The sequence below is a fragment of the Chroicocephalus ridibundus genome, chromosome 11 (assembly GCF_963924245.1).
Source record: "Chroicocephalus ridibundus chromosome 11, bChrRid1.1, whole genome shotgun sequence".
Classification (NCBI taxonomy): Eukaryota; Metazoa; Chordata; class Aves; order Charadriiformes; family Laridae; genus Chroicocephalus; species Chroicocephalus ridibundus.
This window is the reverse complement of record NC_086294.1, coordinates 1,803,467-1,828,266: the sequence shown is the minus strand read 5'-3', so window position 1 is coordinate 1,828,266 and position 24,800 is coordinate 1,803,467. Positions and strand designations below refer to the sequence as shown.

At 54.8% G+C, this 24,800-nt stretch overlaps 3 protein-coding genes and 1 pseudogene across 4 annotated transcripts; all 4 read right to left on the bottom strand.

The window, feature by feature from the left end:
• Window positions 1-2,456: 2,456 nt before the first annotated feature.
• Window positions 2,457-5,607, bottom strand: LOC134522078 (protocadherin beta-15-like). Its single transcript, XM_063349362.1, has one exon. It carries the CDS (start codon window positions 5,391-5,393, stop codon window positions 2,952-2,954), a length of 2,442 nt encoding a protein of 813 aa, XP_063205432.1. The 5' UTR covers window positions 5,394-5,607; the 3' UTR covers window positions 2,457-2,951.
• A 1,596-nt stretch (window positions 5,608-7,203) lies between these two features.
• LOC134522204 (protocadherin beta-15-like) lies at window positions 7,204-15,969 on the bottom strand. The gene has a single exon (XM_063349592.1). It carries the CDS (start codon window positions 15,833-15,835, stop codon window positions 12,806-12,808), a length of 3,030 nt encoding a protein of 1,009 aa, XP_063205662.1. The 5' UTR covers window positions 15,836-15,969; the 3' UTR covers window positions 7,204-12,805.
• An 8-nt stretch (window positions 15,970-15,977) lies between these two features.
• LOC134522206 (protocadherin beta-16-like) lies at window positions 15,978-19,115 on the bottom strand (annotated as a pseudogene).
• A 183-nt stretch (window positions 19,116-19,298) lies between these two features.
• Window positions 19,299-24,039, bottom strand: LOC134522205 (protocadherin beta-15-like). Of its 2 annotated transcripts, none has more exons than XM_063349593.1 (2): window positions 21,494-24,039; window positions 19,299-20,289 (listed from the first exon to the last, which is right to left on the bottom strand). In XM_063349593.1, the coding sequence occupies exons 1-2, from the start codon at window positions 23,930-23,932 to the stop codon at window positions 20,170-20,172; spliced, it is 2,559 nt and encodes an 852-aa protein (XP_063205663.1). In that variant the 5' UTR covers window positions 23,933-24,039; the 3' UTR covers window positions 19,299-20,169. The 2 variants fall into 2 exon arrangements, with proteins under 2 accessions (XP_063205663.1, XP_063205665.1); XM_063349595.1 differs by lacking the exon at window positions 19,299-20,289 and adding an exon at window positions 20,318-20,476.
• Between the last annotated feature and the right edge of the window lie 761 nt (window positions 24,040-24,800).

Sequence of the window (24,800 nt, the reverse complement as noted above, 5' to 3'; positions counted from 1 at the left end):
GTGGAAACTGGCCAGCGTTGTGTCAGACAACAAGCAAGGCTTTTTAAAGTATGTCAATATCAAGAGGAGGTCTAAAGAAAACATGAGACTGATAACTGTTGAAGACGGTAACCTGACCGACGGGGATGAAGAAGAAGAGGAGGCATTCAATGCTTCTCTTGCCTCAATCTTTAATACTGCAAATGAACTTTCGGCTGCCCAGTCCACTGAGTCAGAGGTCCACGAATGCAGGAATAATGTCTTTCCATTGGTGGATGCTGAATTGTCAGGGATCAGATGCATCAGCGGAATGTTCACAAGTCCGTGGCGCCTGATGGGATTTGTCCCAGATTACTGAAGGAGCTAGTTCATGTTACAGCAAGACACCACTTGATCAGCTGCCAGAGGCCTTGGGAGACTGGGGAGGGGTCCCTGTTGACTGGAAGATAGACAATGTTCTTCCAATTTACAAGAAGGGCAAGAGGGAAGACCCAGGAAACTACTGACATGTTAGTCCAACCTCAGACCCTGGGAAAATTATAGATTAAAGATGATACTGAGTACTACTGAAAGGCATTGAAAGAACAATGCAATAATCAGGTGCAGTCAACGTGGGTTCACCAAGGGAAAGTCCTGTTTAATTGCTTTGATGTCATAAAATCATAGAATGGTTTGATTTCGAAGGCACCTTAAAGATCATCTAGATCCACCACTCCTGCCATGGGCAGGGACACCTCCCACTAGACCAGGTTGCTCAAAGCCCCATCCAGCCTGGTCTTGAAAACTTACAGGGAAGGGGTATCCACAACTTCCCCGGGAAACCTGTTCCAGTGTCTCATCACCCTCACAGTAAAGAATTTCTTCCTAATATCTAATCTATATCTCCCCTCTTTCAGTTTAAAACCATTCCCCTTTTTCCTATTGCTACACTCCTTAATAAAGAGTCCCTTCCCATCTTTGCTGGAGGCCTCCTTTACATACTGGAAGGCTTCTATAAGGTCTCCCTGAAGCCTTCTCCTCTCCAGGCTGAACAACCCCAACTCTCTCAGTCTGTCTTCATAGGAAAGGTGCTCCAGTGCTCTGGTCATCCTCATGGCCCTCCTCTGGACTCACTCCAACAGGTCCACACTCTTCTATTATAAGGTCACCTGTCCCGTGCGTGAAGGAAGGCTGTGGATGTAGTTTTTCTGGATTCTTGTGTGACTGTAGATATCATCCCTCGGAGAATTCTTCTGGATACATTGTTCAACTGTGAGATGAGCGGGTTCACTATCAGCAGGGTGAAGAACCAGCTGAAGGGCAGGGCTCTAAGGGTTGCAGTGAATAGGGGAGCAACGTCTGGCGGGTGACATGTCACCAGCGGCGTTCCTCAGGGTTCAATTCTAGGGCCAGTCCTGTTCAATACTATTTTCAGTGATCTGGGTGCAGGAGTTGAAGGTACCATTAGCAACTTTGCTGATGATACCAAACAGGAAGGTGCTGCTCCCTCTCTGAAGGAAAAAGAGGCCTTGCAGAGGGATCTAGATGGATTGGAGCATTGTGCAATCATCAACGGCATGACACTTAAGAAGTCCAAAGGCCAGATTCTGCACCTGGGATAGAGTAGTACTGTGTATGTGTATACATTGGGAGAGGAGTGGCTGGAGAGCAGCCCTGCAGAAAGGGATCTGTGGGTGATGGTTGAAAATACCCTTCTTGCCTGATCAGAGCGTCTGGATGGCAGCAACTCTCTGCTTCACTGGGAAGCACTATTGCAGCATAGGCAGGCACACAACGGCTGTCCAGACAGACATTGTGACCAGACGGAAAAACAGACAGAGCCCACACATGTCAGACAGAGCAGAGAAGAAGCAGCTCCCCGAGAAGAAAGAGTCCCTTGCTTGCACCACATTGTAACAAATTACTCACATTTTCCTTGCTTTTCTGACCCGGGTGGACAACTACATGCATTTCAGTGAGCGTGTGTGTCGTGGTGTAACCCCAGTCAGCAGCTAAGCACCACACAGCCATTCACTCACTGCCCCTCCCCTCCCCCCACAGTGGAAAGGGGGAGAGAATTGGAAGAGTAAAAGTGACAAAACTCTTGTGAAAAGACGAAAACAGTTTAAGAAATTAACTAAAATATTAAAATAATAAAACTAATACCAAAACTAATGCTAATAATAATAACAGGAAAATAACAACAACAACAACCAAAAGATAACTAAAACCCAAGAAAAGACAAGTGACACAAATGAAAAACAACTGCTCACTATCAAAGGACTGATGCCCACTCTCCTCCCAAGTAGCATTCTCAGATGCCCGGCCACTTCCCACCACTTTATATGCAGAGCATGATGTCATATGCTATGAATTATCCCTTTGGCCAGTTTGGGTCAGCTGTTCTGGCTCTGCCACCTCCCAACTCCTTATGCACCTCCAGCCTCCTCACTGGCAGGGCTTGAGACGCTGAAATGTCCTTGACTTAGTGCAAGCACGATTTAGCAACCACTAAAGCATCAGTGTGTTATCAACATTATTCTCATGCTAAATCCAAAACACAGCTACTAGGCTACCAGCTACTAGGAAGAAAATTAACTCTATCCCACCTGAAACCAGGACAATGGGGTTTGTCTGCCTGACTTTGCCATTGCGTTACAGCACAGAATAAGAGGGCCAGGAGCTTGCCTAACAGCAAGTGAGACAAGAACTTGACTGGTGACCCTGGACCTAACCCCACTCGCAAAGCATTTCACAGCTGAAGAATATTATTTCCTGGGTGAAGGAGGCTTGAGGTCCTTTTGTTTCTTTGTTTGCTTGTTTGTTTGTTTGGAGGGGGAGACAAAATTTCTTCTGACATAGAATTTGGCAGAAATCACTGACACCAATTGCAAATGCAGATTAACCTGGGAGGAACCATTGCCACATGCTGTAACAGGGATCCCTTCCTATCGTGAGGCATGAATGAAGCCTCTGTATGTGCTGACTCCATGCTAGTTAAAGGAAAGACTATTGAACTGTTCTGCAGAGACGGTCCCGGGGTTCTCTGGTGCCATGTCCTCTGCAGTAATGGGGCCACGGGGGAAATCCTGTTCATCGTGGGTGCCCCCAACCGTGGTGCACTGCTGTGGTGGCAGGCTGGGGAGGATGGGCTTCAGGAACTTGAACTCGCTGTTGCCAGAGCCCGTTGTGAGGCTGATCTCATAGCAATAGCCATGGGGCAAGGTCCCTGCTGTGGCTGCATCAGCCAGGCTGCTCTGCAAGTTGCCAGCACCATAAAGCACGTGCCCTGCCTTCAGCTCCTTTCTCTTGCACACCTTGCGAGTGATGAAGGCTGTCATGGATGCGAGGAAGAGGAGTGAGACAAAGGTCAAGGAAATGATTAAATAGGTTGTCAGGGAGTCACTCTCGTCCTCCGTGGCCAGGCTGGTGGGTGGTAGGCGCACGTCTGAGAAGTCATTGAGCAGGAGTGCACTCAGTGCCGCAGTGGCTGACAATGGTGGCTTCCCATTGTCTCGCACCACAACAATGAGCTTCTGCTTCACAGCGTCCCTCTCTGTCACTGGCCTCTTCAGCCGCACCTCACCGCTTTGGGCACCCACCACAAACAGCCCGGGCTCGGTGGCCTTCAGCAGGTGGTAAGAGAGCCATGAGTTCTGTCCCGAGTCTGCATCCACAGCCACCACTTTGGTGATGAGGTACCCTGCCTCAGCTGATACAGGCACCAGCTCGCTGGATGGTGGACCGCTGTCCTGTGATGGGTACAGCACCAGAGGCGCATTGTCATTCTCATCCACCACAACAAGGTGGATGGTGACGTTGGCACTGAGAGGAGGAGATCCGGCATCGGAGGCACTCACCAGCACATCAATCTGCTTCACCTGCTCATAGTCCAGAGGCCGCAGCACAAACACATGCCCATTCTCAGAGTTCACGGAGATGCAGGAGCAGGGAGGCTGCTCTGTGGGATGGGACGGTGCCAGGAAATATGTCACCTTGGCATTGGGCCCCACATCAGCATCTGCAGCACTGACAGCTCCAACAAGCACCATTGGGACATTGTTCTCACGCACATACATCGTGTATGATGTCTGGTTGAAGGCAGGTGCATTGTCGTTGACATCGGAGATGTCCACCGTGAAGGTCTGGGTGGTTGTGAGAGGAGGTGACCCTGCGTCTGCTGCTGTGACAATGAGGATGTGCCTTGCCATCTCCTCCCTGTCCAGAGCATTGACGGTGACAAGCTCATAGTAGTTCTTATAGGCCAGACGCAGGGAGAACAATAGCTGGTCCTCAAGGGCACAGGAGATCTTCCCATTTGCACCAGAATCCCGGTCCCTGACAGTAAAGAGGGCAACCACCGTTCCAGGGAATGCGTTCTCGGGGATGGGGCTGTTGAAGGAACTTACCACCACTTCCGGTGCATTGTCGTTCACATCCACCACCTCCACTAACACCTTGCAGATTGCTGACAGTCCACCGCCATCCGTGGCCCGCACACTGAGCTCATGATTCTCTGCCACCTCAAAGTCCAGAGGCATCGCGAGTTTAATTTCACCACTCGTGGGGTTAATCACAAATGATGACCTACTCTGGCCCACTGCTTCGCTGAACTGATAGGTGATGTCCCCATTAACTCCCACGTCCTGATCAGTTGCCACCACTCTGAGAACAACAGAGCCCACAGGGGCATTTTCCAAAACCTGCCCAACATACAGCTTCTGTGTGAAGACAGGAGCGTTGTCATTTGCATCTAAAATAACAATGTGGATTTGTGTGGTCCCACTCCTGGGAGGAGAACCCCCATCCCTAGCAATGAGACTGAAAACCACCTCTCCTTCCTCCTCTCTGTCTAGAGCCTTCTCCAAGACCAGTTCAACATATTCGTCGTCCTCACTCTGACTTGCAAAGGAGACACTGAAGTACTCGTTCTCGGGAGAAATGCTGTAAGCCTGGATGCTGTTGCTGCCAACATCCAGGTCCCGAGCACCCTCCAGAGGGAAACGCGAGCCAGGGTTGCTCGTTTCCGGGATATTAAAAACGACTTTTTCCACTGGGAATACGGGGGAATGGTCATTGATGTCCTCCACGGCCACCTCCACCCGAAAGAACTGCAGCGGGTTTGCCAGCAGGAGCTCGAAGGGGAGCGTGCACGTAGCGGACTGGCCGCACAGCTCCTCCCGGTCCAGCCTCTCGGCCACGACGAGCCTGCCGGTGGCGGGGTCTAAGCGAAAGTGCTGCCGGCCGTCCTCCGAGGCCAGGCGGGCGCCGCGAGCCGCCAGCTGCGCCGGGGACAGCCCCGCGTCCTCCGCCACGTTGGCTACCACGGAGCCGCTCGCCGCCTCCTCGGCTACGGAGTAGCGGATGGGCTCGGAGCGAGCGAGCGGCAGGGAGAGGAAAGCACAGAGACAAAGCACTTGCCTTGCGATCGCCATCTCGGGCCGGCGGACAGCCTCCGTCTCGCGGATCGCCCGCGCACTCCTCCGCGGAGAGCGGCGCCCGGCAGCAGCGCGGCGGGGCGGCGGTCGGGCGGCCTCCCTCTCGCCGACTCCGGATGGCGGCACGGAGCGCGGCCGCCCTGGCCCGGCAGCCGCTGGCACGGGGCACCGCTCGCCGCCGTTGCCCGGCTCGGCTCGGCTCGGCTCGGCTCGGCTGGGCTGTGTAGCGGCGGGTTGGGCTGGGCCGCCTCCCCGCCCGCAGCCGCTCGGCGCCGCCTTGGCCGGGAGCACCACCCTGCGGCCCGCGGCGGGACTGCGCCCGCCGCCGCCCGCTGCCCGCGCTGCCGCCTCGCACCGGCACACGCGCCCGCGCGCACACGCGCGGCTCCGGCCGCTCGCCCGCCTCGGGGCTCCGCGGCAGGACGCGCGCACTCGGCGCCGGCGAGGGAAGCGCAGCGCAGGAGCGCCGGGAGTCCTGCGGGGCCGACGCTTGATTCCGACTGCACGGGCAGCGCCGGCAGCTGCGCTGTCTCTTTCCCCGATGCCCGTTGCCCAGAGCCCTCCGGCAGGCGGGCGCTCTTGGCTCCCGGACGGCCGCTCCCTGCACTTCCAGGAGCACGGCAGCGAGATAGGGGCAGGGCATTTCCTGGAGCACCGTGGGGCGGAGTCTCAGCCCGGAGGGATCGAGCCGCCTTCCCCGGCCGGGGAAGCCCGGCGGAAACCCCCGCAGGCGCAGCACGCAGGTAACAGCCCAGCACGGCCCCCATCTACTCAGGAGTCTCGGGCTGAGGACGGGGAAGGCAGGCGGGTTTCAACAAGGCTCACGCATGGACGCGCCTGTCGTCCGGCCAGTCCGGCGGCTGAACGGGCAGAGGGGCCGTGCTCCCCGCCTCGCCTTCCCTCTCGCCCGCGGCCTGCCAGCTGCACAGGGGATCTTCGTTCTTCTTTCCCGGCCCCGCTGCAACGCTGCTTTGTGGGCTGCACAGGACGGGCCTCAGGAACTGGAACTGCCTCCTCCCCGAGCCGCTGCTCAGACACACTTCGTAGCGCTCGGCCGGCCACAGAGTGCCCGTGCCGGCCACGTCCACGCTGTCAGCGGTGAAGTCGCTGTCAGCGTAGCAGCGGGCCGAGGGAGGCAAAAGGCATGCCCGGAGTCTCGCCTTGCAGGCGTGTCAGCCGTACCACTCAGCCTGGTGCCATTTGCAACTGTGCTGGGAGTGCACTTGATCCCACTGTGTCGTTGATGAAGGTGTCAAACAGGACTTGTCCCCATATGGGCCCCTGAGGGACACCACTCTCCACTCATCTCCATCCAGACATTGAGACTTGACCATGACTCTGTGGATAGGACCATCCAGACAATTCCTTACCCACCAAATACTCCATCCGTGAAATCCATGTGTCCAAACTTAGAGAGAGGTATGTTGTGGGGAACCGTGACAAAGGCCTTACAGAAGTCCAGTCTTCCCTTGTCCTCTCATACAGTCATTCCGTCCTATAAGTTGACCCACATCACTAGGTTGGTCAGGCAAGACTTGACGCTGGTGAAACCATGCTGGCTGTCTTGACGTGCATCTCTGCCCTCCATGTGCCTTAGCATAATTTCTAGGAGGATCTGTTCCATCATGTTCCCAGTCACAGAGGGGAGGATGTCAAGGTGGTACTTCCCAGGGTCCACCTTTCTACTCTTTTTAAAAATGGGTGTAATGTTTCCCTTTTCAAGTCACCAGGGACTTCACCTCACTGCCATGACATTTCAATTATCATGGAGAGTGGCTTAGCAACCACATCAGCCAATTCCCTCAGGACTCCGGAAGGCATCTTCTCAGGTCCCAGAGACTTCTCTATGTTCAGGTTTCTCAGTTGGTCTGATCTTCTCTTACAGCGTGAGGGACTTTGCTCCCCCAGTCCCTGCCTCGAGCTCCATCCGCTCGAGAAGTGTGGGAAGAGAGACTGACAGTGAAAACTGAAGCAAAAAAAGTTGCTGGCTGCCTCAGCCATCTCCTTGCCTGTTGTATACCAGTTTGCCACTTGTGTTCATCAGCGGAGGTACACTTTCTTTGACCCTCCTTTCTGTCTGACATACCGCTAGAAGCCCTTCTTGTTGTACTTTGTGTTCAGCTTCAGCCACACCTTGATCTTCCTGACCGCATCCCTACAAAACTGGGCAAGGTCCCTGTACACTGACTGTGCGTTTCCTTCTTGCCCTTTAGTCTGACAAGCAGGTCTTTACTCAGCCATGCTGGTGTCTTGCCTTCCTTCCCTCATTTCTTACATGTGGGGATCAAGAGCTCTTGCACTCTGTGGAAAGCATCCTTAAACATCTGCCAGCTCTCTCGTGCTCCCTTGTCCCTGAAAGCAGTTTCCAGGGGGTTAAAAGCCTCCCCTCTGCTAGGGCTGTCTATTACCTGGCCTAGAAGTTTTCCTTCCTAAAGGGCACCTGCAAAGAGCCCCTTGGGAAAGCTCAGCCGTGTGTGCTGGCCCTCCAATGCAGGAAACGCCATGTCCCCTTTCATAGGTCACAAACTGTAAGAAACCTTCCAGTTATGAACTGCATCAGACACCTGGACCTTTGACCTGGAACGACCCGAGAACCAGCACTTTTATACCAGGAGCTGCTGGTTCCTTGTGATCTCAGCAGGAGAAACACGCCCACTCTCTAAAGTGTCATTCACAACTCTCTCCATTATAGATCACCCTACTGGAAGGGTAGATGTGGAGAACCCTGAGCAGAGGAGCTTCATGAAAGAACTGCAGCCATGCACAACATGCCGTGCAGACCCTGGTCATAGAAAAGACAGAGTGTCCCCGTTTCAGTCATTCAAGCCATCTTAGGACTTCCCTGCAAGAAAGCAATTCTATTGATCATTTCTACAGCTGCAGTAAAAGACTTTGGCAGGTGGACTTCTTGCTTGCAGGTGGCTTTCTAACCAGTACCAAGCAGGACTTGCCTGCAGCCTCTGCGATTACAATGAGCTGAGTTTATCTTCCCACCAAAGGATTTGTGCCATACAACACAGCACAGGACAGCACAGGCCTCTGCCTGAAAGATTTAAGGAGGTAGGTGTCGGTCTCTTTTCCCAAGTATGAAGTGATAGGATGAGAGCAAATGGCCCCAGGTTGTGATAGGGGAAGTTTAGACTGGATATTATGAACAATTTCTTCATCAAAAGGATTGCCAAGCATTAACACAGGCTGCCAAAGGAAGTGTCTGCCGTCCCTGGATGTGGTGCTGAGGGACAGGGTTTAGTGGTGGACTTGGTAGTGTTTGCTTAACGGCAGGACTCAATGGTCTCAAGGATTTCATCCAAACCAAACGATTCTATGATTCCTCTCAGGTTAGCTGGAGAGTATATCATTCACCCCTCGCTGTACAACTGTCTTCTGGTCAGCATCACTACAGCGGCCTGTCCTCAGGCCTTATCCTTTTCTTGAGGCCTTTGTGGAGCAGATGCCTGTAGTGCTCTGCGTTTCCTGAGAGTGAACCGTATCCCTGGTAGTAGTTCTTCATCCACCAATTCCCAACCTCCTGGGACTCCCCGAAAGACTTCTCCAAAGCAACATGTATGCTGTCATCCATCAAAACATTTAGAATCAGAATACTTTGTGCTCAAAGCCTTCCCAGTTGCCCTCTGCAGCTGGCACTCTAGGAAGAGTGGGATAGGTCACTATCCCCAACCTCACTGCTTTGCAGAGGCCTTTGCACACCCACGGTCCCTGTTAGGGTGGGGGCCAGTTTCCGCTGACTGGGTCTAACTGGGCCCTGTAGCAACCAGCAACTCAGTGCTCAGAAGACCCATACAGGTCTGTCAGCAAAGCCGTGCTCCCCACAATTTCACTCAATGCGATACAGGCCTCATTGCCAAACTGAAGAAATGTACCCGCTCAACTTTACATCAGCCAAGGGACAAAAATGAGAAAAAAGCTCACAACCTTTGGAAAAACTTTGACAGAGCTTCCCCAGAAAAAAAACAACAAACAACTCAACAAAGACTACTGTCTCCACACAAGGCATTCAGGTGTTCTCTTTGTTACATTTTTACACTCAAGGGTATCCTGCTTTACAGTTAATAACTGCAGCACAACACAACGTCACGTTTCCAAATATTCTGTGCCATTCAAACATTCAAACAGCCTTCTTTTAAAGAATCCAATATTATACATGGAGTGACAGTCCTTCTTAAGGGGAAGAGGTAAGACAATGCCCAAACACAGTTCACAAAGTAGAAGGAGAAAGGGCAGAAAGGAGAATGCAAATGCTCTAACACAAACCCAGGAAATCCTGGTGGGACAGATTTCCCCTCCCATCAAGAAGCCGCTGAACTCAGGAACAACGATCAGAGAAAAGTCAATGGGCTTTTTCCAAGTCCATCTCAATTCTACCTTCAGACAAAGTCCTTTGAAGCAACTTGTGCAGTTTCCTTACAATGCACCCAAAGGCAATGAGCATGTTTTCACAACTCTGAACAGTTACAGTCTACAAGGATGTTAATAGGAAGTGGAGGTCTAAAGAAAACATTAGACTGACACTTGTTGAAGATGCTCACCTGACCGACAAGGATGAAGAAGAAGAGGAGGCATTCAATGCTTTTCTTGACCCGAAGTTTAACAATACAGATTGATGCTGGGCTGCCCGGTCCACTGAAACAGAGGGCCGCGAGTGAACGAACAGTGACTTTCCATCAGTGGACACTGAAATTATCAGGGACCAGCTGTATCAGAGGAATGTTCTCAAGTCCATGGCACCTAATGGGATTCGTTGCAGAGTACTGAAGGACCCAGTCGATGTTACAGCAGGACATCTCTCCATCAGCTGCCAAAGGCCTTGGGAGACTGGGGAGGGGTCCCTGCTGACTGGAAGCTAGACAATGTTCTTCCAATTTACAAGAAGGGCAAGAGGGGAGACCCAGGAAACTACTGACCTGTTAGTCTAACCTCAGACCCTGGCAAAACTATAGAGAAGATCATAACTGCGTACTAGTGAAAGAAAGGCATTGAAAGAACAATGCAATCATCAGGCGCAGTCATCATGGGTTCACCAAGGGAAAGTCCTGCTTAACTGCTTTGACATAATAGAATGATAGAATGGTTAGAGTTGGAAGGGACCTAAAAATAACCTAGTTCCCACCCCTCTGCCATGGGCAGGGACACCTTCCACTAGACCAGGTTGCTCAAAGCCCCACACAAGCCAGCACTGAATACTTCCAGGGACAGGGCATACACTACTTCCTTGGGCAGCCAGTTCCAGAGTCTCACCATCCTCAGAGTAAAGAATTTTTTCTTGATATATAATCTAAATCTACCCTCTTCTGGTTTAAAACCATTACCCCTCACTCTATCACTTCACTCCCTGATAAAGAGTCACTCCCCAGCTTTCCTATAGACCCCTTTTAGGTACTAGAAGGCCACAATCAACTCTCCCCGGAGCCTTCTCTTCTCCAGGCTGAACAACACCAACTCTCTCAGCCTGTCTTCATAGGAGAGGTGCTCTAGCCCTCTGATCATCTTTGTGGACTCCTCTGGACTCACTCCAACAGGTCCATGTCCTCCTACGATAAGGTCACCTGACTGTTGGATTAAGGGAAGGCTGTGGATGTAGTTTTTCTACTACAAAGCTGGTGACAAAGCTGGAAGTGAAGTCCTACGAGGAGCAGCTAAGGATTTGAGTTTGTCTAGTTTGGAGAACTTGGCTGAGAGAGGGAGGTGCTCATCTCTTCTCCCTTGTATCCAGCGACAGGACACCTGGGAATGGTTCAAACTCCATCAGGGGAGGGTCAGACATTAGGAAGCATTTCTTTATTGAGAGAGCGGTCATACACTGGAAGAGGCTTCATAAAGTTGATGGGTCAATGTCCCATGGCTGTCAGTGTTTAAGAGACACTTGAACAATGTCCTTAACAACATGCTTTAACTTTGGTCAGCCCTGAAGTAGTCAGGCGGTTAGACTAGATGATCGTTGCAGGTGCCTTCCTGCTGAAATCTAGTCTAGTCTAGTCTAGTCTAGTCTAATCTGTTCCATCCCAACACTGTTAGAACTGCTATACTTACATGGAAATCCCAAGGAGACAGAACGCCCACCACCCTCTTATGGGATAAAGGAAGATCTTCTGTGTTTTGCTGCTCCCCTCTAGAGAAGATGAGACTGCTGTACTCAAAGGGAAAAAATACCACTCTTGCTCAATGAGCTAGAACTGTGTGCATCACAACAGCTGGATGTGAGCAACTCCCTGCATCACTGGGCAGCACTAGTGCAGAGTATGCAGATTCACAACGGGTGTCTGGACAGACATAGTGACCAGAACACAAAACACACAGGCCCCAAACATCTTATACAGAGCCAAGCACCCAGAGAAGAAAGAGCCCCTTGCTTGCACCATATTGTAACACTGTACTCACAACATCCTTGCTTTTCTGACGCAGGGAGAGGGCTACGTGCGTTTCGGCAAGCATGTGTGTCGTGGTGTGACTTCAGCCAGCAGACAAGCACTACACAGCGACTCTATCACTCTTCCTCCCCTCCCCCTGCAGTGGGAAGGGGGAGAGAATTGGAAGTGTAAAAGTGACAAAACTCGTGGTCTGAGATGAGAACAGCTTAATAATTGAAATAAAATAAAATATTACTATAAAATAATAATAAGGGGGGGGGGAGAGGAAAAGATAACAAAACTCTAAGAAAAGACAAATCATGCAAATGAAAAACAATTACTCACTACCAACTGACTGATGACCAGCCACTTCCCGAGCCGAAGCCTCCCCCTGGCCAACTGCCCCCACTTCATATGCTGAGCATGACGTCCTATGGTATAGAATATCCCTTTGGCCTGCTTGGGTCAGCTGTCCTGTCTGTGCCCCATCCCAACTTCTTCTGCACCCCTAGGCTCCTCACTGGCAGGGTATGAGAAGCTGAAAAGTCCTCGACTTACTGTAAGCACTACCTTGGAACCACAAAAACATCAGTGTGCTATCAACATGCTAAATCCAAAACACAGCACTATACCAGCTACTACGAAGAAAATTAACTCTACCCCAGCTAAAGCCAGGACAATGTGATTTCACTGCATGACTTTGAAATTGCGTTACAGCACAGAGAAAGAGGTCCATGGGCTTGCCTGACAGTAAGTGACACAAAAACTACGCTGGGGAACCTGTACCTCTCAAAGCATTTTGGAAGAGGTTGTAACAGAGTGGAAATATACTTTCATGACTAAAGGAGTCTTTAGGTTCTTTTCTTTGTGTGTTTCTATTTTGGAGAGGGTTATAGTCTTTCTTCTGACATAGAATTTGAGGGAAATCATTGATGCCAAATAAAAATGCAGATTTACTCTGGAGGAATCATTACCACATGCTGTAACAGGGATCCCTTCCTACCGTGAGGCATGAATGAAGCCTCTGTATGTGCTGACTCCATGCTAGGTAAAGGAAAGATTATTGAACTGTTCTGCAGAGACGGTCCCACGATTGTCTGGTGCAAAGTGTTCTGCAGTAATGGGGCCACGGGGGAAATCTTGCTCGTCATCGGTGCCCCCACCTCTGGTGCACTGCTGTGGTGGCAGGCTGGGGAGGATGGGCTTCAGGAACTTGAACTCGCTATTGCCAGAGCCCGTTGTGAGGCTGATCTCATAGCAATAGCCGTGGGGCAAGGTCCCCGCTGTGGCCGCATCAGCCAGGTCGCTCTGCAAGTTGCCAGCACCATAAAGCACGTGCCCTGCCTTCAGCTCCTTTCTCTTGCACACCTTGCGAGTGATGAAGGCTGTCATGGATGCGAGGAAGAGGAGTGAGACAAAGGTCAAGGAAATGATTAAATAGGTTGTCAGGGAGTCACTCTCGTCCTCCGTGGCCAGGCTGCTGTGCGGTAGGCGCACTTCTGAGAAGTCATTGAGCAGGAGGGCGTTCAGTGCAGCAGTGGCTGACAATGGTGGCTTCCCATTGTCTCGCACCACAATAACCAGCTTCTGCTTCACAGCGTCCCTCTCTGTCCCTGGCCTCTTCAGCCGCACCTCCCCGCTTTGGGCACCAACCACAAACAGCCCGGGCTCGGTGGCCTTCAGCAGGTGGTAAGAGAGCCACGAGTTCTGTCCCGAGTCTGCATCCACAGCCACCACTTTGGTGATGAGGTACCCCGCCTCAGCTGATACAGGCACCAGCTCGCTGGATGGTGGACCGCTGTCCTGTGATGGGTACAGCACCAGTGGCACATTGTCATTCTCATCTACCACAACAAGGTGGACGGTGACGTTGGCACTGAGAGGAGGAGATCCGGCATCGGAGGCACTCACCAGCACATCAATCTGCTTCACCTGCTCATAGTCCAGAGGCCGCAGCACAAACACGTGCCCATTCTCAGAGTTCACGGAGATGCAGGAGCAGGGAGGCTGCTCTGTGGGATGGGATGGTGCCAGGAAATATGACACCTTGGCATTGGGCCCCACATCAACATCTGCAGCACTGACAGCTCCAACAAGCACCATTGGGACATTGTTCTCACGCACATACATCGTGTATGATGTCTGGTTGAAGGCAGGTGCATTGTCGTTGACATCGGAGATGTCCACCGTGAAGGTCTGGGTGGTTGTGAGAGGAGGTGACCCTGCGTCTGCTGCTGTGACAATGAGGATGTGCCGTGCCATCTCCTCCCTGTCCAGAGCATTGACGGTGACAAGCTCATAGTAGTTCTTATAGGCCAGACGCAGGGAGAACAATAGCTGATCCTCAAGGGCACAGGAGATCTTCCCATTCGCACCAGAATCCCGGTCCCTGACAGTAAAGAGGGCAACCACTGTTCCAGGCAATGCGTTCTCGGGGAGGGGGCTGTTGAAGGAATTCACCACCAGCTCAGGTGCATTGTCATTCACGTCCACCACCTCCACCAACACCTTGCAGATAGCTGACAGGCCACCGCCATCCATGGCCCGCACACTGAGCTCATGATTCTCTGCCACCTCAAAGTCCAGAGGCTTTGTGAGTTTAATTTCACCACTGGTAGGATCAATTGTGAATGCTGAGTTGCTCTGTCCCACTGCTTGCCTGAACTGATAGGTGATGTCCCCATTAACTCCCTCATCCCGATCAATAGCCGTCACTTTAAGGACCACTGAGCCAACAGGCGCATTTTCCAAAATCTGCGCAATATATCCTTCCTCTTTGAAGACAGGAGCATTGTCATTTACATCTAGAACAATAATGTGGATTTGTGTGGTCCCACTCCTGGGAGGAGAGCCTCCGTCCATGGCAATGAGACTTAAATCCACGTCTCCTTCCTCCTCTCTGTCTAGAGCCTTCTCCAAGACCAGTTCAACATATTTGTCACCGTTCCTCCGACTACCAAAGGAGACACTAAAGTACTCGTTCTCGGGAGAAATGCTGTAAGCCTGGATGCTGTTGCTGCCAACATCCAGGTCCCGAGCACCCTCCAGAGGGAAACGCGAGCCCAGGTCGCTCCTTTCCAGGATATTAATAGTAACTCGTTCCTCCGGGAACACGGGGGAATGGTCATTGATGTCCTCCACGGCCACCTCCACCCGAAAGAACTGCAGCGGGTTTGCCAGCAGGAGCTCGAAGGGGAGCGTGCACGTAGCGGACTGGCCGCACAGCTCCTCCCGGTCCAGCCTCTCGGCCACGACGAGCCTGCCGGTGGCGGGGTCTAAGCGAAAGTGCTGCCGGCCGTCCTCCGAGGCCAGGCGGGCGCCGCGAGCCGCCAGCTGCGCCGGGGACAGCCCCGCGTCCTCCGCCACGTTGGCTACCACGGAGCCGCTCGCCGCCTCCTCGGCTACGGAGTAGCGGATGGGCTCGGAGCGAGCGAGCGGCAGGGAGAGGAAAGCACAGAGACAAAGCACTTGCCTTGCGATCGCCATCTCGGGCCGGCGGACAGCCTCCGTCTCGCGGATCGCCCGCGCACTCCTCCGCGGAGAGCGGCGCCCGGCAGCAGCGCGGCGGGGCGGCGGTCGGGCGGCCTCCCTCTCGCCGACTCCGGATGGCGGCACGGAGCGCGGCCGCCCTGGCCCGGCAGCCGCTGGCACGGGGCACCGCTCGCCGCCGCTCGCCGCCGTTGCCCGGCTCGGCTCGGCTCGGCTGGGCTGGGCTGTGTAGCGGCGGGTTGGGCTGGGCCGCCTCCCCGCCCGCAGCCGCTCGGCGCCGCCTTGGCCGGGAGCACCACCCTGCGGCCCGCGGCGGGACTGCGCCCGCCGCCGCCCGCTGCCCGCGCTGCCGCCTCGCACCGGCACACGGGCCCGCGCGCACACGGTGCTGGCGTGGGAAGCGCAGCGCAGGAGCGCCGGGAATCCTGCGGGTCCGACGCTTGACTCCGAGCGCACGGGCAGCGCCGGCAGCTGCCCCGTCTCTTTCCCCGATGCCCGTTGCCCAGAGCCGGCAGACAGTCTTGGCAGCCGGACGGCCGCTCCCTGCAGTTCCAGCAACACGGCGGCGAGAGTGTGGGACGGCATTTCCTGCTGCACCGTAGGGCGGAGTCGCAGCCCAGAGGGATCGAGCTGCGTCCCCCGGCCGGGGAAGCTGCAAACGGGCAGCACGCAGGTAACAGCCCAGCACGGCACTACATCTACTCAGGAGTCTCGGGCTGAGGACGGGGAAGGCAGGCGGGTTTCAACAAGGCTCACGCATGGACGCGCCTGTCGTCCGGCCAGTCCGGCGGCTGAACGGGCAGAGGGGCCGTGCTCCCCGCCTCGCCTTCCCTCTCGCCCGCGGCCTGCCAGCTGCACAGCGGCTCTTCGCCCTTGCCCGGCCCCGCTGCAACGCTGCTTTGCGGGCTGCGCAGGACGGGCCTCAGGAACTGGAACTGCCTCCTCCCCGAGCCGCTGCTCAGGCACACTTCGTAGCGCTCGGCCGGCCACAGAGTGCCCGGGCCGGCCACGTCCACGCTGTCGGCGGTGAAGTCGCTGTCAGCGTAGCAGCGGGCAGAGAGAGGCGAAAGGCGTGCCCGGAGGCGAGCCTTGGAGAGTTTGGCCGCCGAAAAGGCGAGGACGGAGAGGAGGAGGAGCGAGGAGACGCAGCCCAGGGCAGCCGTGTGGTAGGTGGTGAGCAAGTCCTCCTCGGGCGTCTGCGGCTGCTGCTGCTGCCGCCCCGCAGGAGCGTGGGAGAGCTGCAGGAAGGCGTCGGAGAAGCCGTCCACCAGGGCGATGCCGAGGGTGGCGATGGAGGAGCGCGGCGGCTGCCCGCGGTCCCGCGCTAGCACGACTAGCCTCTGGCGGGGCGCGTCCCTCTCCGACACGGCCCGCGCCGTCCGCACCTCGCCGCTGTGCAGCCCCACGCGAAACAGCCCCGGCTCCGTCGCCTTCGCCAGCTCGTACGACAGCCACGCGTTCTCCCCTCGTCCACGTCCACCGCCACCACCTTGGCCACCAGGTAGCCCTCCCGTGCCCAGCGCGGCACCAGCTCGCCCGCCGTCGCGCTGCTGTCGGGGGGCGGGTGCAGCAGGACGGGTGCGTTGTCGTTCTCGTCCCGCACCACCACGTGCAGCACGGCCTGAGCGCTGAGCGGCGGCGACCCGCTGTCGGTGGCGCGCACCATCACCTCGAAGGCACGCAACTCTTCGTAGTCCAGCGGGCGCAGTGCCCGCACGGTTCCGCTCTCCGCGTCCACGGACACGAAGGATGCCGCTGCGACGCGGCAGCGGCCCCAGCGCGTATCTCACGCAGGCGTTTTTTCCTGTGTCGGCGTCCGTGGCGCTCAGGCGGCCCAGGCTCGTCCCCGCGGGCTCGTTTTCGCTCAGCACCATGGTGTAAACGTCCTGGGAGAAGGAGAGTGCGTTGTCGTTCACGTCCAAGAGCCCCACGAGCAGCGTCTTGGACGCCGAGAGAGGCGGAAAGCCCTCGTCGCAGGCGCGCACCGTCACGTTGTACTCCGCCACCTGTTCGCGGTCCAGCTCCCCTGATGTCACCAGCGCGTACGAGTCCGCCGCCAGCGGCGTGAGACTGAAGGGCTGCTCGCCCGGCAGCTCGCACCTTGTCCTGCCATTGTCCCCCGAGTCCCAGTCCCGCACGTTGAAGAGGGCCACCACCGTGTTTGGCGGGGCGGCTTCCGAGATCGTACTTGTGAGGGAGGTGATGATCACCTTGGGGGCGTTGTCGTTCACGTCCTCCACCTGCACCTTCACCTTGCAGTACGTGGTCAGGCCCCCTCCGTCTGTGGCCTGGACGTCTATTTCGTAGGTCTTTGTTTCTTCATAGTCCACCGGCTTTTTCAGTCGAATCTGCCCAGTCCCTGGATTTATTTTAAATGTTCGGAGATTTTCCTCTGAATTTTGAACTATGGAATAGGTTATATCCCCGTTCGTTCCCGAGTCTAAATCGCTAGCAGACACCACTGCCACTGGGGTATCTTCGGCGCTGTTTTCTAATACTCGGACTGTATACAGACTGCGGGAAAATACCGGGATGTTGTCATTTATATCCAGGACTACCACGCGGATTAAGGCGGTACCAGGGCGCGGTGGAGACCCACCGTCCACAGCCATGACACTGAAAGCCACTTCTGCCTGCTGCTCCCGGTCCAGGGCCCGGTCCAACACCAGCTCGGCATACCTCCTGCCGTCACTCCGCCTCCGGGTGTAGATATGGAAGTAGTCGGTCGAGCTGATCCTGTAATGCTGAAGGCTGTTGTTCCCTACATCTGGATCCTGAGCGCTTTCCAACAAAAATCGAGCCTCCGGCATTGCAGTTTCCAGGATCTTTAAAACTATCTCTTTATTTAAGAACACGGGAGCATGATCATTTATGTCGGTGAGGCTCACCTCAGCTCAGGAGGACTGCAGTGGGCTCTCCAGCAGTACCTCGAAACGCACCAGGCAGGGCTCGCTCTGCCCGCACAGCTCCTCCCGGTCCACCTACTCTCGCACCACCAAATCCCCGGTGTGTTGGTCCAACTGTAAATACTGCTTTTCTCCTTCAGGAACGAGCCGAGCCTGTCGAGCGGATAATTCCTCAGCGGTCAGTCCCAAATCCTTAGCGATATTCGCCACAAAGGAGCCTCTCTCCGCCTCTTCGGGCACGGAGTACCGGGCGGTTTCTGCTCTCATCCCCGACACACAGAGAAGCAGGATCAGAGCCACTGCTTGCCCTGGGAGCGGTTCCTCGTTCTTCCTCAGCTCCATTCCCTTCCGGCGAACCGATCTCTTCCCCTTGCAAGCTGGACAGAGCTGCCCATCCAGCCTGACAACCCCCGAGCAGAGCAGCCGGGATGGTGCAGCCCCGCCCGGCAGAGCCCCGGGGGAGGCGGATCTGGGAGCTGCGCAGAGCCTCCGCGCCTCTGCGGTCAGCAGCGGCACCAGGCGGCCGACCTGCAGAAGGACGCGGAGATTTCCCAGCGCAAAGCCGGCAAAACGGAGAGAAACCGATTTCTTTCTCTGTTCCGAAGTCAAGGCATACAGAGTTAATTGTCCATAGAATCCTATTCAAAGTATGGCCACCACTTGAATGAGCAGTGCTTCTGTTTGCCTTTTGTTTGAAAATTAGATTTATTTAAAGCTGTTTTTCTAATGTCCCTTCGTACACCGGCTTGAACTGTTTATGCACAGTGAAGAAATTACTTTTAGGCTGTTTAGCTACAAAAAGCTGTGTAGTGTTACGGGTGTCTAGCTGGTCCATGAACCACGGCAGCGATCGCCGCGTAATTCCCAGTAGCAATTCTCGGTCGGGTTTCTGGTAGGGACTGAGATTGTTCCCCCAACTGGAAGCTCTCGCGAAGAGGCGTGGGGCAGCATCTCTCGGGCTTGGCTCAGAAAAGCCTTGCTTCGGCTTCTAAGAACGGCCTGTTTCCAGGTCGCTCTGTTTTCCCCTCCATAAAATCTACTCCAAAAGCACCGATTTATTCCCGAAATCCTGCTCGTGGGGGGCTGTTTCCTCAGCGATGACTAAGAAGTGACCTTCGAGACAGCACAATCACCCGAGGGAATTCCAAGTAGGTTTTATTGTTTTCTGTCATCAGGCATTTGACTCTTAAAAATGTGTGAGCGACAGGAAATATCACGTTACATTATAGATCAATACCTATTAATGAGAGAAAACTTCTTGATGCTCTATGTTCTACAGTGCCTTAAGTTTAATGTAAATGTTTTAGCCTATTTTACCGTAAAACCACAAACAGCACTTTTAATTCTCTACTACCTTATACTGAAAAATCCTGAAATGTTCATTTCAACTTCACATTACAAAAAAAAAAAAAAAGGAGAGAATATTTTGCTCAAAGCTTCAGAGCTCAATCTTACAGTACGAAGAACCTGTAAACTCCTGTTCAAATATGCGAAGTGTGCCAATGATGCCAGCCGTTTCTAATGTAATCAGCTTCTGCTTGTTATTAAGGAGTTACTTTGCAGACACCACTTGATTTTGCTTAATGATATCTGTTTGGCCTGGTGTTGCACAGACTGCAGAAAATTAAGACACAGTTACAGAGCCCTCTCCATAAGAAAAACAGACAACCAAACAAAAAATACCACAGAAAAGGTGATGTAGGAAAAAGTTATCTTGAAGGTCTGCTTCCAGTTTTCAGGATTTACCTTGACATCTAGAAGCAGTAGCACTCTCAAAATCATACATCAAGTCTCGGTGTAATCAACATGCAACACAGTCCTCTTCCAGCCATATCACAATTACAAAATACCTACATGAATAAAGTACTGCTCAAGAGGAGAGTGGTTTTGCTCTCTCACAGAGAAGCCTTTCACTTCCCCGGTCCTTTTTTGGTGGGTGCTTGTTCTCTTCATTCTCTTTTCCCTGTGGGGACGTTAGCCAGTGAGGACAGACATGCTTGTCTTTCTCCTCGCTTACTGATGGGTGAGCCAAGGGTTTTGATCAGAATTGATGTTTAGCTCCATCCCCCTGTTTGCAGTGCAAGCTGCTTCCACAGGTCTGGGACCTGGCTCTTCAGAGAGGGGAGCTCTGCCCTGCAAAGAACAGAGAGTGGAGGTTGTCGTTTGGGCATTGAAGGGAAGTACACATCAGCAAGACCCAAAGCCAAAGAGGAGGTTGGACCAGGTGGGGGGTCTCTGACCTGAATGGAGACAATCTAAAGCTGGAAATCATCCTCCACTGTGGATGTCACAAAGGCACTTCTGCAAACCTTTGAGGAGTCTGAGGGAGTAATTTAAGATGGTAAGAGCTCAAAATAAAACCACTTTCTCACAAACAGTAAATGTGGTTTAATGCTGATGTATCGAGGTGGGTCCTTGTCTCCTCTGAGGCTACTGCGGCTGCAGTTCTGACAACATGCAGTAAAGTGAGTCCAAGCCATCAGTAGTTATGAAACATAAAAATGTTATTGGGTGTTGTGGTGTTTCGGGCTTAGGTGTAAGATGTTGTTTGTGGGTCTTCACTCTCATATATGTAAAGCCCTGATAACCACCTTGTTCTGGCCAACACTGTTCACCCAAGCCACAAAAATGCAAGGGAACTTAATGGCAGAGGTACCCACCTCTGTGGCCTCCAGCAGCTTGTAAGACAGCTTGAGTTCAGTACTGCTACCACCCTCGTGAATGGACGGCACTTGGCAGCGCCGAGCTCCAGCTCCTAACAGCAGTGCAGGGGATGCCATCAGGGATGTTTTTTGCACCCCTTTGCACGTTGTCCCCACAGTCCCTGTTGACACTGGACAGGACCACTACATTCCTGGTGCTGTCGCCTCCGGGAAGACGTGTCACTAGGAGCAGGGTCATTCCTGCCCTGGCTCCCTACGAGCTCTACACAGTGCATGGAAAGGACCCACTGTGTGGCTCACACATCCAGGCCCCTACTTCTCATCTTCTCATGAGTCCAGCTGCCCCTCTTTGCGGCGACAGCAAAGACTTGCTCTAACGCAAATACTCAGGGCATAAAGCTAGATGCAGAGGGGCAAGATAAGTCAGCATTGGGGAGCCACTGAGCCTTGGCGGATCCTCCTGGAAGGTCCCCGCCGCGGGGGGCAGTGGAGCCCCGCCAGCAGCTTTGAGACTCTCTCTACCCTCTCCTCCCTCCCCAGTGGCTTCTCCACCAGCAGCTCTGCAACAATGGTAGTCCTTAATGCCAGGGGTGGGCACACCCCACCCCCCCCCCGCCCCCAGCGCTGCTCCCTCCCCGCTCCCCCCATCGCCTTGGCCCGGACAGGTCCCTCACCTGTGCAGCCCAGTCGCCTTCTTCCCCGAGGTTGGCCACCTCTTGCGAGCACACCGAGCTTCGCTGTTCGCCCGGGCCGGGGGGCAGCCTGGAGGGGAAGCAGGGGAAGAGTGGCCTGAGGAACCGAAACTCGCTGTTGACGGTGCCAGCAGCAAAGCAGACGTCGTACACATAGCTGCGGGGCAGGGACCCCGCGTTGCTCTCCGTGGCAGCCTTCGGGAACGTGGGCAAGGTCTCTGCCTCTCTCTTCCTGGCCCGCCGCACCCTCACCACCACGGTGGCCACCGCGGTGGCCAGGAATAGTGCCGACACGCAGGCCAGGCAGACGATGAGGTACAGGGTCAGCAGCCCATCAGGCTCGGCGGCCGGTGCCTCCTCGATCACCCGCAGATGGGCGTCAGAGAAGCCATCCACCAGGGCGACGCCGAGGGTGGCGGTGGAGGAGCGCGGCGGCTGCCCGTGGTCCCGCACTAGCACGACTAGCCTCTGGCGGGGCGTGTCCCTCTCCGCCACGGCCCGCGCCGTGCGCACCTCGCCGCTGTGCAGCCCCACGCGAAACAGCCCCGGCTCCGTCGCCTTCGCCAGCTCGTACGACAGCCACGCGTTCTGCCCCTCGTCCGCGTCCACCGCCACCACCTTGGCCACCAGGTAGCCCTCCCGTGCCCAGCGCGGCACCAGCTCGCCCGCCGTCGCGCTGCTGTCGGGGGGCGGGTGCAGCAGGACGGGTGCGTTGTCGTTCTCGTCCCGCACCACCACGCGCAGCACGGCCTGAGCGCTGAGCGGCGGCGACCCGCTGTCGGCGGCGCGCACCATCACCTCGAAAGCGCGCACCTCCTCGTAGTCCAGCGGGCGGAGGATATAAACCTCCCCATTTTCAGAATTGACCGACACGTTGTGCTGCTCCTTGCTCTCCTGGCGCACCAGCGCGTATCTCACGCGGGCGTTTTTTCCCGCGTCGGCATCTATGGCGTTCACGCTGCCGATCTGGAGCATGGGGCTGTTGTTCTCCGTGACCGACATGGTGTAAATCTCCTGCGTGAACTCCGGGGGATTGTCGTTCACGTCTGATATCTGCACGAAGATGCTTTCCTGAGAGCTCAGCCGCGTCGTGCCCCAGTCCATGGCTGTGATGGTGATGTTATACTCTGCCGTCCTCTCCCTGTCCAGCGCCGCGTTTGTCCTCAGCTCATAGTAATTATCGAAAGTGCGACTGAGACTGAAGGGCAAGTTCCCATCGATTGTGCACTCCGTCCTGCCGTTGTCCCCGGAGTCCCGGTCCCGCACACTGAACAGGGCCACCACAGTCCGGGGCGGGGCATCTTCGGGAATGGAGGCGGTGAGGGAGGTGAGCGCTATCTCCGGGGCGTTGTCATTCACGTCCAGGACCTCCACCTGCACTTTGCAATGCGAAGACAGCCCCCCACCGTCTGTGCCTCTCACTACCATCTTGTGGTTCTTCGCTTCCTCAAAGTCCAGATTGCCCGCCAGCCGTATCTCCCCAGTGACAGGGTTCAGCTCGAAGAGCTGCCGGGACCGCTCCGATGTCTGGGTGAAAGCATACCGCACTTTCCCATTGGACCCTTCGTCAGGATCCACGGCCACGACTCTGACTACCAGCTGCTCCGGGGGGCTGCTCTCGGCCAGGCGCACCTCGTAGACCTCCCTACCGAAGACCGGGATGTTGTCATTAGCATCCAGCACCACGACCCGGACGTGAGCTGTGCCCGACCTGGGTGGCGAGCCCCCGTCGGTGGCGGTGAGGAGTAAATTGAGCTCTCGCTGCTCTTCGCGGTCCAGCTGCCGCTCTAGGACGAGCTCCACGTATTTTACTCCGTCTTTCCCTGTTCCGAGAGCGAGAGAGAAATGCGAATTGGACCCGAGGCTGTAGTTCTGCAAGCCATTGCTGCCCACGTCCTTGTCCTGGGCGCCTTCCAGAGGGAAGCGGGACCCGGGTGGTGCCGTTTCCAGAATCTCTAAAACCATCTCCTTCTCCGGGAACTCGGGGGAGTTGTCGTTCACGTCACGAACCTCCACCTCCCCTCGGATCAGCTGCAAGGGATTTTCAAAGAATATCTTAAAGAAGAGGGTACACGTATCGCTCTGCGGACAGATCTCCTCTCGGTCCAGCGACTCCTTTGCCGTCAGGATTCCAGTGTTTTGATTAAGGCGGAAAAGCTGCTCGCTCCCCTCGGACACAACACGGGCCTTGCGAGCTGCGAGCTGGCTCGGAGAAACCCCCAGGTCGTTTGCAATATTGGCGACAAAGGAGTCCCTCTCCATTTCCTCCGCCAGAGAATAGCGGAGGGTTTCGGCCCCGCTCTGACACACGCAAGCGCATAGAATAAACAAGATCACTTGCCTCTTGCTGCCTCTGCTCTGTCTCCCACACGCCATTACTCTCCAAAAAAGCCAGCCAGCGTCCTCCGTGGTTCCCAGCATTTTTAAGCAGCGTCCGAGGCAGAGCGGTGTTTGTCAGGAATCCGGGGTGAGGGTGTGTGAAAGGCGCCGAGCACCCCGACTCCGTGTCCCGCTGCCCTTCCCGAGCAGCTCACAGGGCTTTTTTTTTTTTTTTTTTTTTTTTTTTGTCTCCCTATGCCTGCAAACCTGGTGCGGGCAGAGGAACCTGCCGGTCCGTGGCCAACATCCCCACCCAGCGTCGCAAGGGGGAATATTTCCTCTGCCTTCTCATTCCGGGCAGCGATGCTGATTCCGAGTTTATTGCTTGATTCTGCACTCTCCGTGCCAAACCGAAGCCGAAAAACGCAGTTTAAAAGCTCTCCTCGCTCGGAAGCAGGCTCCCTCCTCCATACAGAGCGCTGCTCCGGGTATCACTCGCCAGCTCGCCACCGGGAACTCTTCATACGCAGCTCTTTAGTTTCCCCCTGTGTTATGTAGGCACTTCGAGATCTGCCACTTCCACAGGACGCATTGCGGCATTTTCCTTCTCTTCACTTGTTAATCAACACAGGACAGTTCGCAAGTGCGGCTGGTCAGAGAAGTACCGCTACTGAATACGAGAGCTGGTGCCAGGGAGAGGTTCCGAAAGGGAGAGGTCCCCTTACTTCACCATCACATTAGAATGATAATGCTGTACTAGTTCTAGAAGCTATCATCCTACTGCTGTTTTCTTCACATTGTGTATCACACCTTGCCCAAAAGACACACAATTTTCACACAGAAAAGCGTTTTCCTCCTTAATTGACAGAAGTATCCTCCCCTGCTGCCTGCTGACACCATGATAAGGTGTGTCATTGTATAACACATTCATGAAAAATGTCCCCAGCCGTACACACGGATCGAAATGCTG

Coding starts and splice junctions, on each gene's coding strand:
- LOC134522078 (XM_063349362.1), bottom strand. CDS start 5,393: ATGGCGATCGCAAGGCAAGTGCTTTGTCTCTGTGCTTTCCTCTCCCTG.
- LOC134522204 (XM_063349592.1), bottom strand. CDS start 15,835: ATGCCGTCCCACACTCTCGCCGCCGTGTTGCTGGAACTGCAGGGAGCG.
- LOC134522205 (XM_063349593.1), bottom strand. CDS start 23,932: ATGCTGGGAACCACGGAGGACGCTGGCTGGCTTTTTTGGAGAGTAATG. Junction 20,290..21,493: donor AAGGCGACTGGGCTGCACAG/GTGAGGGACCTG, acceptor TGTTCTTTGCAG/GGCAGAGCTCCCCTCTCTGA.